At 36.2% G+C, this 21,803-nt stretch overlaps 1 protein-coding gene across 3 annotated transcripts in view; it reads left to right on the top strand.

Annotated features, from left to right (window-relative positions):
• The window catches only part of LOC107168172 (rho GTPase-activating protein 20-like), a 213,063-nt gene that overhangs the window by 102,443 nt on the left and 88,817 nt on the right, over positions 1-21,803 (top strand). The window contains exon 1 of one of the 3 annotated variants that reach the window (XM_015517489.2): positions 5,416-6,294. The exons of the other annotated variants lie outside the window; for them this stretch is intronic. Coding sequence (XP_015372975.1) covers positions 5,875-6,294 — 420 coding nt within the window. The 5' untranslated portion in view covers positions 5,416-5,874. Of the gene's footprint in view, positions 1-5,415; positions 6,295-21,803 lie in introns of those variants that run through there. 3 annotated transcript variants of the gene reach the window in all.

Here is a 21,803-nt window from a genome sequence, read left to right as displayed (position 1 = left end):
TCATAATTTATTCTGAATAAATATCTAATCAACAAATCGCATACTGGAATGTTATTATATATATGCTTCATGTGATATATATTATGGTATTATATTGATAAACACCTGTACCTAAATACGATAACAATTATAAATGTATATATGTTAATCAATTTTATCCAATACGCTTTGTGTTCAAAATAGAAATATTTTTGTATTGTAAGAGTGTAAAACGTTATCAAATTACAAGCTGCAGCTTACAAGGCATAAGTAGAATTAAGAATCGGTATCGTTATAATGTTATACACAATACACTTACTATATTCAGCGTTGTTTCATTGTATTTGATTATAAAACTTTTAAGTTCGGTTCGTGCACTGAAATGAACGGATTAAATAATAATAAATACCAGGATAACTGTACAATATATACACGGCGCATTATACAATAATCATACATTGAAGAAGGAAGATTGTCAAATAAAAAAAAAATAATAATAATAATAATAATAATAAAAGAATAAAAAGGATAAAAAGGAACATATTTTACTCGAGAGTATACTTTTGAAAATAAAAAAAGAACACATAACGTCATATTCATGCATGCAGCTTAACATTGAACTATTTTGTTCGCATTAAAAACTAATTCAATGTGAACACTTCAAGGACCTAGAACGAACGTGACCGAATAGATGCGACCTTTTGGACTTAGTTGGTGGTAATAATCTTCCTTTGTTGGTATACTGTGGCACCGTGCGGTCGTTAGGTTTGTACCGTTAACCCACGTTGTGTGTACCTCTGTCCTCCCACTCTTCAAACCCCCAACTGCCGCGTACTTGCGAGTCCTCTTTTTAGCGATTATTTTATTATACATAATATATATTTGTGCCACCACAGCAGAACATTACGCCACATTAAATATTCGCCTGTTATGAACAGCCTCGAGGCCTGTAATGATCTCCTCTTCTTCTACATACAACGGTGGCGAGACGACGACGATATGAAAGAAATAATACGAGTGAGAGAGAAAAATCGACCCGTATATATATAATGTACAATGTCTTGGGGAAAGTCGTGCTGGCGCGTCAGCGTGTTTAAATAGGTGTATAACATATATATACATACAGTCATCATAGCTGGAAGCCGAACCGCCGCAGCAGTTGTCAATACATATTTTAGTATACATATGTATAATATATTATGTACTATATAATATCTCTATGATTTCACCAAGCGAATCGAAAATAAAAACAGACTTTTTAAATTGTACGTGACCTCGACCGCTGCGCTAATTACCGCAACCCTCCCCGTGGTCGTATTATATATACCAATACCTATATAAGGCTATAACCTATATACCTATATATTTAACACTATACCCATACAGACATGTAAGATGTACCTATATATATGTGTATCCTGCACAGCGGTGTGGTGTCAGATTCCCACAAGACGTCGAAACCCTTTTCGACCAAAGAGCCTTTTTTATTATACTTTTTACCCTCAACGGATGGCGGCTGCAGGTGTTCGCACATCTATTCTTGTCACTTTGCACTCTGTAGGTGCAATGCATTTAGCATCTGTCATGCATGTGTCCGTGGACAGCAGCCACCCGGAATACTATTTGATATTTTTTTTTTACCCGTAACCGTATCCGAAACGAAATTGTGTAGTTTACAACATAATAATAAAATATAATGTTATCGTGTAATACGGTACTTCTTGTAACAGTGCTGCGTTACGCACGTATACCCGTGCCTAAACAAATGTGTTTCTCTTGGGGTTGACAATACGCTGAATCGTAAAAATACACTTTACAATATCATAGGTTTTATCACCATGCGTAATGTTTCTGCCATATCATTCTAATGCCAACATCGTAAAGATCTTGCAGAGTACGCCTTAGACCAGTAGCGTAATAAGGAATTTGATTCGGGGGAGGGGGGGGGGTATATGTTTTTAGAAAAATTTGTAAGCCTTATACAGTAAAGCTTATATAAATATAAAATATTAGCAGTAAAATAAAAGTTTTGGGCGGATTTATCCCCTTTATCGCCCCTTAGACAACTGTAGAGATAATAATTCACTGTAAGATCAAAATAATAATGTTGTGGCGGCAGTAACGGAATACAAACTTCAGTATATTTGACTTATAGATATTGATTGTGGAGGCAACGGGGTAATGATGCAAGTATATGTAATTGGACGGTTGAATTTGAAGGATCTGCAAAGAGCAATTTATTATTAAAGGGTGATGGATATTGGATATACTTTACTAAGTACCTATATGTATATAATTAATTATTTATGATATTATTATTGCATGTATAGGTAAGCTTAAATATTATTTATATCGTTGCTGCGTGTATAGTAGTTTCTATAGTAGTCCTTTACGTGCGATTACTCGTAGTATAATGTCATTGAGAAAAGCACTTAAGCGTACAACGTATTAATATATTATTTTGTACGCAGTCAGTTTATACATTATATGCAGTGTATAATGCACTTCCGATGGAAAGTCAACCAATTCACTCTTGCGGAACAAAACCACCTTGGGCGTGTCGCGAGCGTTCTTGTAAATTTCTTCTCGTTCCAAACACATATTATAATATCAAAACGAATTAATTAGGAAACATTATCTACACGGCAAGGATTATGCAATTTTTCGCTAAAACAATCAGCACGGCAAGTATACAATATATTATATGGTAGGTGAATACATGTCGGAGTCAATAAATTTAAATCATTTTGCGGACAATATAGTACTTATATAAGATTATATTATATAGATAATATAGGATATGTGCTATGTGTACTAGGTATATGTTTACCTATATATAATTTTATATTATTATTATATTATTACATTGACAGCAGATCAATATGAGAATTTTATCCCAATAGTCGATAGATGATGATTATTTGAAAGCTTGATGATTTATTATTGCGATTACTATATTGAATATTGTATAAATATTTATGATAATATATATATACACTATAATAAAGTAGCGGATGTCCATATTGCTATCGACGAACAACAGATTTATTATTTTCGAAATACTAAAAATCTTCAAGGTTTTTAATTATATATTCAATACCTGAATCAAAACTTAAATATAAGACATGCATATATTTAAAAATAGTAGTTAATACGTCCACAGACAAGAAAATAATAATAACAAGAATTTATTGTACTATTTAATATTAATTATACATAAATCTTTGTAAGTATAATCCGTTTATGTATGCGAGCGCATTAATTAGATTATTTTAAATGAATAATGAACACATTTAAAAAAAATATGATATTCATTATTCTTTTTCGTAACTATTGATACTGGGCGAACTTTAGCCTATTATGGGATTGCTGTGTGTAATTAGCGAAGAAAAGTACCAAACCCAAGTACTTAATCCCGTTTGGCTTATAATTAGTAAAACACTCATTTAAAAGTTGTACAGTTGAAAAGAAATTATGTAACATTATATTATAGGAATATATATATATATATAATATATTATAGTAGTTTTTATATAGCTAGTGGAAATTAAATTGCTCAAAATGTCTCCGGTAATTTTGCGCGCTTTAATTGAATGATAATATAAAATATACAAATGTAGGTCTTATTAAAATAACACCCTCGTGGCCTCGTTAATAATTTGTCATCGTGATCATGTTGAGTGGTTCATTTAAATTATTCTTTATCAGCACGTAATGTATCAAGTCAGAAAGATTGTGTATCATGCAGTCATGCTCATACAAGTTATACATATTTTCCACGTGATGGTTTTGCACTGTCATCACAATAATTTAGTAATGTACCATACTTCCACCTATACTCATGTACAATATTATTATATGTAGGTATTCTACAAAATATATACAAGACTGCAAGACGTTCGTTTAACGACCGCATTCGAGATAGTATAGTCTATTAAAACGGTTGCAAAACATGGTAACGGGCTTTTAGTTTGTTGTACGTTTTAATTGAATCGCGGTTGGATAATGAACCCATTATAATGTATATTGAAATATAGTTATAGGTAACCGCGTGCAGTGAGTTCGCAAAAGGTAACAGACACCACATAACAATAAATGTGATAACATAATGGTGTTCCGGCATCCGGCCACAATCGTCGTTTAATTATAAAAAAAAATTTAAGAAACGAAGAGGTCGAATAGCCCGAATAGGCGTAAAAATTGTTTCAGTTTTGCTCCTAGGAATTTGGCTATTCGATCAATTACTCTTGGTGCAACATGTATGACAATATAATATATTAATAATGGTGCTATAACATTTTTAAGATAATATATTATATTGATATTCAACATGAGATGTTTTGACAAATATTTACGATTTATAAAATTCTTGTGTATTCATATAGCTTAACCTAAACAACTATATTATACCCGCGGGCCGCGGCATAAGTACAGCCGTCAGCCGGTATAGGTGCCTGTGGAGTCGTGGTACAATTGCGTTTCGCGTTAAAATAATGAATTGTCCGGCTTTACCCGAATCGATGATTTTTTACTTCTCAGAAATCTGATTGAACCTCAACATAACCGATGTTGAAAGAAATTAATTTTTTTTTTAAAGAATGTCATTGACCCACCTCCGTCGACGTGCGTATATATCATATTATAGTAATGTGTGCAATGTGTGTGTGTACAATACAATATACTATGCAGGGAGAAAATATAGTATATAGGTAGGTACCAAATATACACACTGTTGCTGTAAAAACGTGCGTGAATTTTAACTCGGTTTTAAAATAAATAAATATGTTCGTCATCTGACGGCGTCCAGACGTACTCGCGAACTTGGGCACGCGATTTAATATAATATCACATTTTATAAACGTGTTTATTATAACGTTGTCCGGTCTCGGCGTGGTCGTCGCCTCTAGGCGGTACAAATATATTATAATTATTATATTGTATATCGTATATTGTATATACTACATAATAACATGAAATAAAAATCATAATATACCAACTACAACAAACACGCAGTGATATGTGCCGAGTCCGTTTGTGGTGGTTTTCGGAGGGGAGGGCAAACGTTACCCCGGGCGACCTTGGGGAGGTGTGCGGTCCAGGGCCAAAGGGGTTGATCGGCGGCTGCTGCAGCGGCGGAGAGCTCATCGGAAATTCCCGGGCGCCGGTGAACCGTGTGCGTGCCTCCTATAATATATTAAAGCGACGGTCGGAGTGGCGGCGGCGGTGGAGGGGACGGCGGTGTCGGAGAGGGAAGGCCGCCGCCGCCAAATGACGGGGCGGACCGGAGCGGGCGAGAGGCACGCACAACACGCAAACACACGAACACACACACTCACATACATTATACACACATACATATGAACGCAGCCGTCGGCGCGGCGGCGACGAGCAGCTACGCGGCTTCGGGATTTTTAATGGTTTGTCTGGGCAGCCGGATCAGTGTGTTGCCGCGAACTGGTTGCGTGAGGACGTGCGGTGTCGCCGGTCGTTCCGATTTTATGTTATTATTTTCGTCGAGTTTCCGCTACCAACCAACATATTGTTATTATAATATTATATTTTATCGCCCGTTGCGTGAGTGCTCACGCGCGGCCACTGTCAGTTCGAGCCCGTTTCTCATATGGTATAAAAAATTTATATTTTTCATTCGATACCACCACTTTAACACGTGTTGATTATTTTTGATTTTCGTTCCTTGGTGTAGTGCCGTGAATGTGTGTGTACCTATGTGTTAGTGCGTTAAACACGTATATTACGCGAATATAGTTTACAGGTCTTCCCGTCCCTGTGGCGTGCGATGCGCGCGCGTGTGTGATAAACTTCCGTACTTTCGCACAAACTGTCATACAGTCGTTGCTTTTCCGGGACCGGGTTTGATGTGCCTCGCCTCCAGCAATGTTCGGTTCCATCATCAATCGCTTTCAGACGTTCTCGCCGACCACGTCGCCGGTGACCTCGCCGAAGATGTCACGGCGCAAGTACAAGAGCCCAGCGCACCGGCGCAGTCTCAAGGACGAGTACAGGGATGTGCAGTCCGAACCCGAAGACGCCTATTGCGCAGGAACATCGTCAGCTACCGTCGGCTATCGTCGTGGCCTGACACTGCAACACCAATTGCAGCAGTCAGCCGGAAGTCCGTCGCCGTCGTCGTCGTCGTCGTCAGCGAAAAAGAACCGCAGCAGGAAACAGCTGATGTTGATCAAATCAAAGTCCACGGCCCGGTTGGACATATCTGCCCCAACGGCTGCCGTTCCTGTGCTCGGAAACTATCACCAAGGATCAAAGTCCATGGGGAGGCTGGATGGTCTAAGACAGGTTCGTTTATAGGTTTCTTTATGATTTTTATATTCAATATTGTTATTGATTTATTATAATATCCATGTTTAGGTATATTAAGCATACCGTTTGTCGTTCGTTGCGCGCTCTTGCCCTTCTAAACTTAACGAATTAACTGCGATGACAAACTCTTCGTTATTTACGCATTTACGTTTTTTTTTACATCTATATCGTTTTATATTTGTATGATGAATAGATACAATTATTGTACAATACCATAGGCTATGGTATAGCAAAAGTTATGTTATAATAAAGAAATATGTTGTGCATGAGTGATAGGAATGCTCAGTAACAAACTTTTTTTTAATGTCACCATCCTTTGGCAATACTCCAAGATTTAACCAAAAACCACCCTTGATTGCGCCTTATTTCTTGTGCATAATGTAATATAACACAGTATATTATAGGTACAGAAAATGAGATAGTCAATTTCGATTTATCTATTTATCAGAGAGGTGCGTTACGTGAGGCAGGCATATTATTATCAATTTGTTAAAGTCGCCGTCGCCATCGTTCCACGTGCGGTTTTCAATAATTGCGTCTTATAGGTTGTATAGCTGTGTAGGCAGGTAGGAGAACGCGCGGTGCGTTGTTTACAGACTACTATAACTACTATACTATACGTAACATAAATGCCTACTGGGCACTGGCAAACGAAACGAAAGCTATAATTGACTTAAACGCGCGCGCAGCGGAGATTCAATGATACAGATAATATTATTATGCGGAGAATAGTATTTTTTTTACATTTTGTCCAAATCGCCGCGTCTATATTATTTTGAAAGTGTAACGAATATACCAGATTTTTGTATTATATGTGCGTGTTCATAAGTCTATAAGACTATAACGCGGATCCGATCGATACAAACAATGACTTTTGACACGAAAATTAGACGACAACCACGACGGCGGCGCGTGTTACGCAACACAACGACCTGTCGCTCAACTCCAATCGTAGAAATTATCTAGCTTTTGTTTACAGTTAATATTAACTAACCCATACAATACAAAACCTACTACCAACCAATTTTCGGTACAGCCTGGAGTCTTCTGTCCTACAGGCTGCAGTGTAGTTGTATTTACGTACCATAATATTATTTTTATTTACTTATATTGATGATTTCTATATAACCTAACCAACCTTTATGTATAATATAACAATTAATAGATAAACAGCTGCGATGACGTAAAATGTTTATGTGCATTATGCACGTTGTTGCTTTCGTGAACATTCCCGGTGCCGTGTGTGAGGAAACCCTTCGTCGGAAACGGCCATGGTATTATATATAAATATTGTAGTCGCAACAGTACTCGTTAGTCGTTAGAATATCGTTTGTTATTCCAGTTACCAGTAATACACATATTACTATGTACGTGCGATCGGTGGGAATGGATTTTTTTGTTATTAATATTATCGTTTTTACTCGCGGGAAACAAAAGGTACCCCGAACGACCGCGACGGTCGCGGACCAGAGATACATAATATCGTGTATGTGCTCGCGCGTCAGGTAGAGAGAAGTTGGTTTTTTTTATATTAATTTTTTACGTGAAGCAGCAAGAAAAAACATACTCATACACATACACGTACAACTCGTATTTTATATATACGAAGACGTAATTTGTCTGCCGCGCGTTGTTTCTATATAGTCAATCGCGTCGTCGTTGCTGCTGCTGCATCTTGGGTTGTCGTGTTGTTTTATACAGTGTATACTTTGAACTCACACACGCTCACATGACACGAGTGTGTTTCGAAACGGTGAAAAAAAAACAATATGACATTCCATTTACCCGATACCGCGCCCGAGGTAATTGGTCGGGTGTTAAAAATATTATTGTACCTATAGTAATAATATATATATATATATATATATTTACTTACGCCAGATTGTCGAGTATATCATTGATGATACAAAAAATAATAAAAAAAAACTAGCAAAATACCGTTTAATGATAACACGCGTCTCAAACTTTGTTTTTTGCGCGTTATCGTCCGAGAAAGGTCGTCGAACGCCACCATAATATAAATAAATATATATATATATATGTGTGTGTGTGTGTAGTGGGTATAGGTATTTTACTATAGTAAGTTGCCAGTTGCTGCAACAGTTTGTTGGCAACGACTACGTCATGTCCATTGCTGCACTATTGCCGCTTAAAGATGTGTACAATGTACATGCACAAACGACCCACGTCGCCGTACCCTTAAATCAGTGGCGATAGCGAATTTTATTACTACTGCGCTGTCGTAAATATGTTATATTGCTCAATAAGGTAACCCCCTTCGTCAGCCGATCGTTAATCGTACCCAGACCGCATTCAGGACAACAATAAACCTGCAAGTGTCCGTAATAACATTTTACAGTGTCACTCTTGAAATTTAATTTAGATACCGAAAACTCACATCAAACGTAAATGAATGACTAGGATGTAAATGGACAATCGAAAATCCAGAACGTCGTATCGATCAGAGTAGCTGGATATCGCATGAGCATCATGTTTTAATTATTACGATATATTATACTATAAACACATACCTAATGAGTAAGCTAAACCGAAGTTTATTACATTATGTGTAATAAATATATAAACACGCGCTTCGAGGGGACGACACGCGAGATGTTTTATCTCCGTATCTCACTCTCATACGTAGAACGTCATAGTAAAAACGAGTTCACAGAGATCTTTCGTTAATGATTGGAAAGTAATTTTGACAGAGCTAAAACACATATCATAAAATTAAGCAAAAAATGTATTTTTGAGGGTGCATTTGAATTCTTTAAATAATAGAAATTATTTAAAAATGTACCTCAGGTTAAAAATAAAAAAACAATATGTAATAGATGCCTATAAAATAACCTGCAAGTAATATAATATAATATTGAAAGTGGTTTTAGCTCTATAAAATCAATGATAAATTACATTAAAAAAATCGTTTGTATTGTGCGAGTGAGAGGACTTTTGATGACCATATTACCGCAATGGCCGTTAGAGAAAAAATAGGAAATTCTTATATTTTCGAAACTTCTTGCTACTGCGCATCCGTCCTGGTTTTACGCATGCATGTACTCGACCACGAATGTACGCGTGTTAATTAAGAGTTTGTTTTTTTTTCTGCCAGACTATAATATCATGCTACTATACCAGTCGCTATATGTCCCTCATATTATAATGATATTATTATTATGTTTATGCGTTTTCGATATTTTCATATTTTGGCAAAAAAAAGTGAAACCTTAATAGGTAATAATGAAAAATGTAAAACAATAGCGTGTCGCCGCCTTGACATTCTTCGGCGCTCGGATGGTAAATACCAAATACGCATGTTTTACAGAAACAAAAGACTGCTTTCTGCTTGTATACCCATATAATAACTAATAACTAATACGTTGAGTATAATATATTTGATACTGCGGCGTTTCGTTTTCACGGATCGATTATCTTTCTTTCTCCGTCAGTGCGTGTGTCATACGTGTGTGAACGAGCATAATATAACTTTAAAGTTTTCATATTACGTAGCTTCAGCTTAAGAGTATATTGTGACAATTGGACATGGGTAATTCGAGCCGTGAAAGTATGATAGTAAATATATTTTCGCGTTCTTCCTCAAACTGCTTATAATAATATATTGTTTTTTAACGTTTAGGCTACGCAAAATATTAATATTATTGCTTTTACACTCGTCAGCGACACTCGATATCGTTATTTGATTTTTCTGTAAAAGGATGAAAACACAATTTTTAATTTTTTTCTCAGAATCTTATTAACGGACGACTTTAATATTATCTTAATTATTTATTTAACTGCTCAAAATTAGTTTCAAAAAAATGTCGATTTTTATCCAAACTACGACTACATGTATGTTTGAAATAACTTTATTCTTTATAAAAACATTAAACAATAATACATGTGAGTGTACTTTGCAGTCGGAGACGTATAAACTATTTATACATGTTGCGCGCCGACGTTTATTTTATGCGGATATAAGATGAAAAATACAAAAAAAAAACCCGAACGATATCATCTTATCTTCTGTACACATCGGCGGCGGCACGTGTTATTTTATGTTCACGACGCACCTCCGCATCGTCGTTGGAATTCGCCTATCCGCAGAAATCACGCATGCGTGTGTAGTGTGACCAAATATATAAATATGTATACATATAATAGGTGTATATATGTCACACGAAATTATACAAAACTGTAACGATTTGACTGCGACTTTTGCGACCTAACCCGTTCGCGACGACCGCCCACACGCGTCATATATATTATATACGTTCGTTAAATTCTTCTGGTCCGCAAGCGGGTCAATCGGACACTAAGCGATTCGCTATTCACCGGGTAGGCAGTATCGTAGTATAGGTATATAATAATATTATGCGAGAGCCGAATCGTCTCCACGGTCCTAAAATTTATATTACACTCCACATATTGTGTATAATATATCCGTATAAATATTGCTACGTGTATAAAGTCGTAATAATAACGCTTATGCATTATAATAATATTATGTGCTGTGTCGTCTGTTTCATAGTAATAATAATAATAATAATGTAACGGCGAAAAAGCCACTCCGCCGCACGCGGAATAGGTGCGGCCCAACAAAAACGCGCACAATATACAATAATAATAATAATGTATAAATATCGTTTCCGTCGCGCATTATTTTAAGGACCGGGCCAGGACGCGTCGGCCATCCCGTCATTGTGTTTCACTTGTGTGTCATCGTGTTGTCGCCGTCGTGTGTACAATATTAATATTATGTACGCGCACATAATAACACGTATATAATATTGTATTATAGGCGTGTGTATGTGAGTGTGCGTATATATTATATATCCTTGCAAATACCGTTTTATGGGACTTGCCGCCGCCGCCGCCGTAAACACCAGCTCCGCATGTGCGTGTGTGTACCACGTAATATCATAATGCTCTGTACGCTGTTATGTGCTTTGTACTTAGGCATCTGGTATACATATATATATATATATGTATGGACGGACGTTACTACCGCTGTTATTGGGTCGTGTCCGACTAGCGCGCGTGCTCTGGGCGCCGCCGCGCGTTTTGTGAAGATATTGCGCACGTGACCTGCGAACACTACCGAAACGCGCGTGTTCCGATAATAATATTATTAATATTAATAAGTAGGTTAACACCGCTGTCGAACAATCCGAAATAAACGTAAATAAAAAATATATATATATTATGCGTGAGCAGTGTCGCGCGTGGCGCGTTCCTGTGCGTTTAGTTAACGCAAAGCATTTAAAATGATATTATATTGTCCTATATAGGTATGTACCTACCTATAATATTCATAATATAGGTACGTAAAACGAATATGCCGAGTAACAATACAACGTTGAAAATATTATGTCGATTCGATGCTCAAACGATCGAATATTTCGTGTTGTTTAACCGGTGTCGATTTCATGTTTCATCGCGAAATCGTGGTCGTCGGTCGCCGTCGACTTAATGATGGTCAACTCCACATGCCTCGATCGTCATAAATTATGGTTTTGGCACGACATATAGCTTAGCGTCGAGTCTCCGCTGTGTCGGTCTGCCGTCAGGCACCGGTCATACGACAATAATATAGCTGCCATCGACATGCGGCGCCTTACGCGACTCGTATGCTTCGCGGTAGCTATGTCCGGCGACACGCCGCGCGCTAGCAGGAACGCGACGACGAATCCACGTCGTGCCTGACCAATGCCTCGACCACCTCCCGGCCCCAGCGCAACAGTTGTGCGGTGAGCCTCACAAGGCGTCTCCGCGTGTGCACGTCAGGTCACCTCGTCCCCGGAAATTAGCTCAATAAACGGCGGTGTGACGTCCGTGTGCGGTGCAGTTCCGCCGTCTCAACACCACGTTTTGCAGATACTCTATTTGCTCATGGTTTCTTTCAAAACACATTATTTTTGATTAATGAAGTGCATCCGTTTCGCAATTAACTTGTATCCGTATCATTTTACAAAATAGTATGGGTAAAGATGATTAAAAATCTGATCATATAAGCCATGTACTTATTTAATATTTCTCAGTAAATTAAAACAAATAGTTGTTTCAAGATTTCTGCGTTGTAAAGTATATTGTTGTAAGTATATAATATTGTATCATATTTGTCGTAGAACTTACACGAATAATTAAAAGTGAGTTCAATTCATAACTGATTCAGTAGATCACACTATGCAACGAATGTTGGTATAATATTCTGCAGTGTAGGCTTTAGGTAACATCTGTGCCCATCTCGCTGCTGCTGCTGCCGTTTATCCGTTCGTGATGGTCGCAAAACGAATGTACAATACGCGCACATTGTCGTGTATGAATACAGTTTCGTAATTCGATATTTCGTCATATATAATCATCATTGTATTAAAAATACAATATATTACGCACTGTTATGTGTGTCGTTTACTTTATGCATTTACATGTATATATGTATACGAACTATTTAGAAATCGTTTTTTAATACGCATACACTGTGTATTGTATACATAAAAACACTTGGCCGACTCGAGCAAGGATGATTATCGTCAGCCCAAACCGAAATTCGGCGGACGGAATACGTTTTATAAAATATAATATTATATTATAATAAGCGATCGTTTGGAGCGCGACCATTTAAATATGTAAGTATGGTGTTCTATCGGCGTGAGAACCTTGGGTGTATACATATTACACTGTTTATCATACTCTGGCACAGATCATGGGAAAACGTTAATTATTTTCGTTGTGCATTATTCAAAACTGCACTATAGTGTTATTTTTACCATAGAATTCGATGCGTCAGGATTCGAGCCCCGATGATCGATGGGATAAGACTGCGTAGAAAGACAAATAATGACCACAAAATATTATATTATTTCGATCTTCTCTTGATATTTGTCTGTCATATATGCGCGCGGACGGATTGTTGATGGGGACAGCTGCAGGTCGCACAATAAAATATAAAATTAAAGTCTTTTGTGTATAATTTTTTTTTTAAATCTACCTATTATGTTTATCTTTCGATTACCAGTAGTGGTTTTTTTTTTACCTCTTCACATTATAGGTACGTCCTGCAGTATACACCATGCTCGAATGGAGACCCAAGGTTTTACGTAATATACTTGCATTAAAAAAATATGATATGCGTAAAAACTAGACATATAAACGTTAGAAGACAAATTTCGAGCGCTTCCCCTCTGCAGCAAGGGTTGATAGAGTTCAAATGTTGTATTTATGAGGTGTATAGTGTGGTGTTTAACATATAATATGCGCACGTATATGGCACGGGCAAGGTGTGGCGATGATGAGTATAATATTATTGTTACTGTATGCACGTGAAATACGCTCCGAATTATCAACCTATATATGTATGTTGTCGTAATATTATTTTGTGATGTTTCTCGTACAAGCTCATATACTGCTAAGCTGCTGTAGGCCGTGTGTATGTGTGTAATATCAAATGTATTGTCTACCTACTTCTAGCGTTTATATAATAATATTGTTTTTCACTTTTACACATATACGCGTGTAGGAATCAGTGCCCCCAGGCTCGCGTATGTAATATATTATACTCTATTGTAATTATTATACGTCTCTCTCTCTCTCTCTCTCTCTCTCTCTCTCTTTCTCTCTGTGGATTTATATTGCGGTCGGAAAGTGTTAGGACGAGATGAGATACATGTAGCTTACGGACGAGGGAGAAACATTAATCTCGAATAAACCAAACCCTTACCCCGAAAATATAAATCACAATCAATATTATTATTACACGGTCATCGCTGATTTATGGGCGGAATTTCGAAATTGATAAACGCCGTGCCAGTTTACATATATTACCTATATAATATTCTATCACATCATGGGTTATAATAATGTACCTATATTAATACCTATAGTCTATAGTAGTATGTTTTTGGTTGGTTACTGTCTATGTTACTGTATAATATAATTCAGAACGTCACCACGTAAAAATAATACGTTATTGAGCAAGTCGAGTTTTTTTATAAATTTTTTTTTTGACAAAATAAATCGTGGGAAACACCGTAGTATTACTTATCTAGATAATATGCTTGCGCTGTTGCTATTTCTAATAACAAATTTATGTGTGATTCAACGAAGGTACTTGAATATTATTTTATATTATACTGCTAACCGACCTATTGCGCATTTACGCTCGGGCGCTATATATATGTTGCATTGCATGTGACGGCTGTGGTTTCCAATTAAACGATTATCGTATGCAGGAAAAAAAATCTTAAGTATTACTTGGGAACCGATTTTCATGTATATTTTTAATTTGGTCGTCGATTACAAGTGCAGCGCGTACAACAGGTTTTTCGAAACCGATGTCGCCGGCCGCGTTGGAAGTGTGACGTGTTCGGCGGCCGTTTCTTCAATATAATAATAATAATAATCGTCTGTCCGAGTGGTTTTTATTTCACCGAACCGGAAACGAAAGGAAACGCTCTCAGTAGTATGTGTGTGCAGTATATAATAATATGTATATTTACCATGCTGTCTGGAAATCTTAGTAATCGTATAAAAAACGCTCTAGTCCAGTCGTGTTATCGAAACACACATTGTACGGGCGGCGGTTAAATCTTATTATTCTGTCCGCAAGTGCATTATTTTTTTTTTTGCACTAACGGGGACGGTTCAGAGAACATGACATATTTAGTGTACCTTTTAAAATACGCTGAACGCTCGTAAACCGTTCTGGTAAAAAAAGTTAATGATGAAAAAATATCTCTTTACCATTATTATAATAATATATTGTATTTATGTATTAAACTGTACTTAATCTTATGTTCACTTATATTCACGTTTTATTAAAATGACGATTTTACTGCAGCAATCGGTTATCGTAAATTGATATATTATAAATATGTTGAATATGTATTCAGTATGTCAGTGTTTATTATCGTGTTCTAAATGGATGACGGACGGACCCACCATGACCTAAACACGTGTACTTTAAATACTCCTGTCTCTTGCACATGCGTTTATCGTTGACCGTTGTCGTATATATTATATAAACATTATTTAGATTATAACGTATATGTGTACAAGTGTATAGTATAACATACTAGGTATAATGTGTGCGTTTTACTTTCGATTTCCAGCAAACATCTGGTATGTCCATGCCACAGCAGCCGCCGCCGACATCGAACGTGTATAAAACACAATTATAGTTTCGACCCGAGCCCCGCCACTTCCTCTCCCAGTCACGACCAATATAATTTGTATGTGTATAATATACCATACAAGATATTTTACTTGAACGACGTATCTCGCCCGACAATTGAAATTTGTCCTTGACTGAGGTCTGGGCTCGGTCCGAGCAACGTTTATTATACATGCTTACCTATATGATATGTACATGTATTAATATATTCGCGCGCGTGCGGTTTAGCATGCCGCAAAACATAATATTATAATAATGTGTTTTCTCAGACTTGACAAATGATTTTGTCACAAATCTGTGTAACATAGTATTATAAAACAATCGTCTACTCATCAGAGAACAATTAGCACTGCAAATATTTTAGACAGGCCAGTAGGTTAACCTAAGCTAATAACGAATGTCTGCCAATGTATGATTAGAATATAGATTTGCGCTGTTTATTACATTTTAAAAATTAGAGAGAACGATACAGTCAAACTCCGTTTCTGCATTAGCAGCAGTAGAAAATATTCTCTATCAAATTCCTTATCCCTTTTCGGGACTTCGGGTACGCCGTGTTCGCTGTAATTATAATTTATATATTTTACTGTGTGCAGATGCATTATATCATATAATAAATATAAATACATTACACTAACTTGTCGTGATGGTCTTGGGCGCTTGTAAGACGAGAAGCAGAACGACTGCAATGTGGTTTTATCGGATTTCATTATCTGCACGCCAATGTTGATAACGGAGGCGATTTTACATTACACAACTCTTTGGAAATCGTGTGTGCACGTGTAGTATAAATGTATAATATTTACGCTGTTGTATCGGAATAAGAGAAAAAAACCGTTTATCGGACGGACAAATCAAGCGCAGTAGAGAGCGGCGGCGGCGGCGGCTGCGAAATTTTAAGGCCTTTTTTTTTTTAATCAACTTCTCTCTCGCGCACGCGCTCTTCGTCTTTCATTTCCACGTTTAGCCGGCGGCCCGGGGAAGAGCGCATGGACGGGTATCGGTCCAGTGAAAGTGTGGACACGTGTACGGACGCGTTGTCGCCTTTTTCGGTACCTATCTACGTTCTAGTGCTGGCGGGAAAACTGGATAACGCCTTCCATCACCCGCACAAAGGACGAGTGGATAAATACATATGTATAAAAAAAAAAGAAACCAATAACAAATGCAGTGGGACGTGTAATATAATTATTGTGATCGATATTATAGTTAATAATAACGTTATTAATTTACTCGTCGACGACAATGCGATGAACACTCGAGCTCAAGGTCAGCAGCCGTACATTATATTCTTTCATTATTGTTGCACACACATCACACGTCATATAATACGCGTAACCTACGTGGTGTTTTCCCTTTGATTGACGGGTTACATACATTCATTTTTCGACACTTTTTTAAAAAAAAATAAAATATTTTCCACCGCCTTCAAGCCGGTCGTTATTCTGTGATCGGCCGAGTCTGGAGTCATGGTGACCTATGTGTACAACAATGACCGTAATAATAATCGAAAATCTAATTAATTGCGATTTATTATAGCTATGGTATATTATACGTCATAATATACGGTCGAATATGATCATCGATATTCGTTATTAGTTATTATATAATACGCGCCGAAAAATGATGGACCATAATATCTAACCATAGAAAAATATACGTTGCTACCGCCACCGACCGGTATTTAATTATACGTCGTGTTTCAGTAAAATAACACTGTTTTCACTTCGCCGTCACCACGACGGAATCCAATCGTATTATTTGCGCGTTGTTTAACTATATAATATTATTATAACGTTGCAGTAATATTATTATCATATTTATTACACTCGTAGCCGTCGATATATTTCCCCGATAATTTAACATGTTGTTGTACTTTACGGATTCAGCTCTCGTCGTGTTCGCTGTTCAATAACGTATTACATAATATGAAAATATCATATTTAAGACTACGAGTGTATAATAATATTATACTGAATAGAGAAAACTTTTATTGTACGAGCCAGCCACAGCGCACAACGTGTATTATTGCCGTCATTGTCTATATGACGTCTACATAGTGATGCTTATTAGTTATTCTTATTACATTTCTATACGGTCGTATAATATACCTCTGGGAATTTATAATAATGATCCCATAATTAATTAATTGCGAGAACTATTGACAGTTGACGTGGATTTCATATTGAAAATCACGATCACAGTGTAATAACAACCCCACACACACACACACGCACGCGCACAATAATTTAGCCATCATATTATATTATAAGATCATCATTCCATGATCAAACGAAATAAATAGAGTTACTTATTATTAAAACTGCAGATCAAGAGAATTCAAAATAAGTTCAAATTTCATTAGTTCGTGTTAAAAATTGTGTAGTAATAACTATATAATATCGTGGTATTAACGATTTGAATTGTTCTGATTCCCAGAATCGGACAATTTTGAATTATCTTATCTAGATTCGAATTATCGAAAGTTTACCGTATTATTGAGTATACAGAATAATCTCATGAAACATGACATTCATAATTGGAAATATGCTTCCCGGAATTTCTGGAACTCTTTTTCAGATAATTTGAAATCCGATAACATCTATACTCGATATTTTTAGAATTGTTTACATGATAATAAAATGAAATATGTATTTCAACAGCGATCGAGAGAAATTCAATAGCCTGATGTACTAAAGATGCCCTCGTCGAATTGTATTTCGTAGAGATGGCTCGGATTTTTTCCTATATAATTATATATTGTACGCGTGATGCGGTCTGCACGTATATAACACGACGGTTGTGGTGATCTGTGTATGGCCTGTAATTTACACGTGCGTGTGTGTATCGAGTGTGAGTATACTTGTCATTCGAGTCGTCACATTGTCGTCGTCATAAACCGCTCCAAACGACATGTGCAATAAAGGAAAACGCGGGCAAGTCGTCTGAAAGTCTACCGATCTCTGATATTGCCACCGTATATACACTGTCCTGGCGCATTTCTCGAAACTCTTCGAAAAAGGACTTGCCTGCGTCTTAACACTATGTATATATTATATACATTATATATATATATATATATACATAATTATTGCGTTAAATGTCACTTTCTCTCCACGGCAGTCTGTCCATGTCAAAAGAGTAGTTGTAATAATATATGTATTAGGCATACGATGCATCGCTGCATCACTGACCACAATATCATTTTTTTTTCTATCCGTATCGCGTGTATTATATGTATACTAATATACATGCATACATACATATAATAATAATAGTATCGTACACAATGCACACGCGTTATTTTACACACATCGCGTAAACGATACCTCTCTTCCATCGTCGTCACCGTTAACAACAAATAAACATACGGAAAAGACATTCGGGTCACTACAACTCACTAGCCTCATTCGGAAGCCCCAATACTCTCATCCCACCATCATCCACCCCTAATCTAATTGAGCTACCCCGCCCCGTTTTTTTTTCTCGCACAAATACTTGGTAATGTACCTATATAAATATAATATATGTAGCATATTATAACAATATAATATTATACTATACACACCGTGTGCATGGTTCGGTTAATTAAGTAATTTGTACGGAAAAAACCGTCGGCGGTAACGTGCGCGTGAAAGTCCTCGTCGCGCGATGCTCCAAAACACCACCGCCACTGAGTGAGAGTATATAATACTATTATTATTTTAGGTAGTAGCGCTCGTCGTATTATGGTTTGCCGACATCTATCGGCGTGTATTATATTATATAGCTGTTGTATATTATGGCGGTTTCAGATACGTGTAATATATATGTATTACAAACACACGGACGCATATATAAGTTTATAAGTTATAACATATCCGACAAAACTCGTTTTCGCCGTAGCAGCCGTCTCTTTTCTGTGCCTATAATATAAATATTAAGTATAACGACAGTGATAGTGGTGTCGCAGTGGTGGTAGCGTTCAGTAAGTGGCCATGATGGTGGGGGTTGAGGATTATTAATAATATCATGATAGTACCTATAAATATATACCATACCATGCCTCAAGTTTCGTACGTAACTCGAAAATACTTTAATAGTTTAATACCAGTATAATATCCCATAATATATTATATTGTTTTACACGATTACCCCTGCAACAGGTACAACTGTGTGTCAAGATTTCAAGATGCACACACGATTTCCAGCGATTATCATTTTAATTACTGGTGCTTTTGTATAGAAAATAACTAAAAAGTAATAAGTATTATGATAACCCATATGATCTATATTCTTAGTTTTTTTTTACGCTGCTTAGGACATCGAGGTAATTAGGTTAGGAGTTGTTGATGTACTAATTATAAATGTTTTAATACAACACTATCTATCCTAGATAATACGATTTATAGATAATTTATATGTTTGTACTATATTATACAATATATGTTTCTCCTCGTGCTCAGTAGTGCTTGCGCCCATGGTGATATTACTTCGAGTATGGTTAAATTAGATAACGTGTATACTATAAGGTCCACGATAATAAGTTTGATAGATGTGAGGATGAGGGCCATGATGATTAGAAAATTAAAATAATTAAATATATTAATTTTAAATTTATCAATATTTATTATAATTTGAATAAATTGTCTGTGTATAAAAAATTCTAAATACAATATAAAATATGTTTTAAATTTTTCTAAAACCATATTCAAACAATTATAGCATCCCAGAGCGTAATCAAACGAGTAAAAAAAATTGAAATTATTGATAATCGTGTCAAGTTTAACGACAATTCACTTTACAAGCCAGCGATCAAGTTATTATTGTACATGTAAAATCTCCATACGACTGGCGTGAGAGGTCGTCGTGGTTTCTTATATTTGTGTCTCGAGCTCGCGTAATATACAGGCATATAGCATAAAAATGTTTTTTACACTAATCTATCATAATTTAGAAGTCATTTAAGATTGATTTTAGTTGTGAAACAAGACAATATTTTCGCAGATACCTTGTTCATGAATAATATATAATTATGTTTTACAGTTAAATACAACGACGATTTACACGGTTTATAATAATATATTAAAATACATAATATAGGTATATATTTCCTATTATTAGATTGACATATTTTAATATTTTATACTGTAAGTTAAGCTGAAGTCATTTTCAAAATTTTTGAAAAAAATTATACTACTCAAACAACTGCTTGGTGTAATATCAGTTTCTTTTATTTAAATTATAATACAGTTGTTAATAAAGATCGATTATATTATTATATCATTATCGAAACTTCGTCGTCGTCGTTGCCGGCGCAGTGATTAAACCTCCGAGGCGGTTGTCTATCACCAAGACGACGTGACTTATCGTACACAAGTCGTTGTAGATTGTTGTACGGAGAATGTACTCGGTCAACTCAGTGCCCGAGTATACATCTGTTACTTACTTATCTATATAGTATACATAATATATTTGAGTACACACACACACACACACAGATTTATATATTATATTATTATTGTTACCTATTCTATCTGCAGCTATCCATCTGCATAGTATATATATATATATATATATATAATAATATGCCGCAGCAGCCACTCATGTCATTTATTACGATTGTTGTACGTTATTAATGAACGGCTACGATCGTAGACAATTATATTGTCCGCGTACGCCCCCCTCACAACCTTGACCAGGAGGGGAAGTGGAGTGGAGACGGATTAGACTTGAAAAAGATCGTGCTCGCCGCGCTTTACCACACCAGAGTCCTTAGTATAGTATACCTATAGTCTTATATGCGCGTAAACGATCCGATACAAATACCTCGCCCACACGATTTATTGTCAATGGCGGCACATAGGTACGCGTGCGTATTCCTGTATAATATAATAATAATAATCATAATATATACACGTATACATAATAATATTATAATATTATGTGGATTGTACCTATACCCGTGTATAATAGGTATATAATAATATGTACAGTAACTTACTGTCATTAAGTATATAACAGGATAAACGGCCGACAACCGCAAACAATTTCGATCGCTGCGTATCGTTATTGTTGATAAATATATTACATTAATAACGATTGTTACGATTATTTTATTGAATTGTGATGTATTGTAAATATTAAATACATTACGTATATTACCGTGACCATATTTAACATGCGGCACTGACCTATACGTGAAGCGTTGTGGTATTGTATATAAATATTATAATATTATACAATGCAGGCACGGTCAAACCTCCAAATACCGGACACACATTGTCACTCAGAAATTTCGTCCGCTTTCCAGGGAGACCATTTTGTGGAAAAT

This window comes from Diuraphis noxia, unplaced genomic scaffold, assembly GCF_037042655.1.
Source record: "Diuraphis noxia isolate RWA-SAM2 unplaced genomic scaffold, SU_Dnox_SAM2 contig0004, whole genome shotgun sequence".
NCBI lineage: Eukaryota > Metazoa > Arthropoda > Insecta > Hemiptera > Aphididae > Diuraphis > Diuraphis noxia.
The sequence above is the reverse complement of the archived record's forward strand: the minus strand, read 5'-3'. Positions and strand labels throughout refer to the sequence as shown.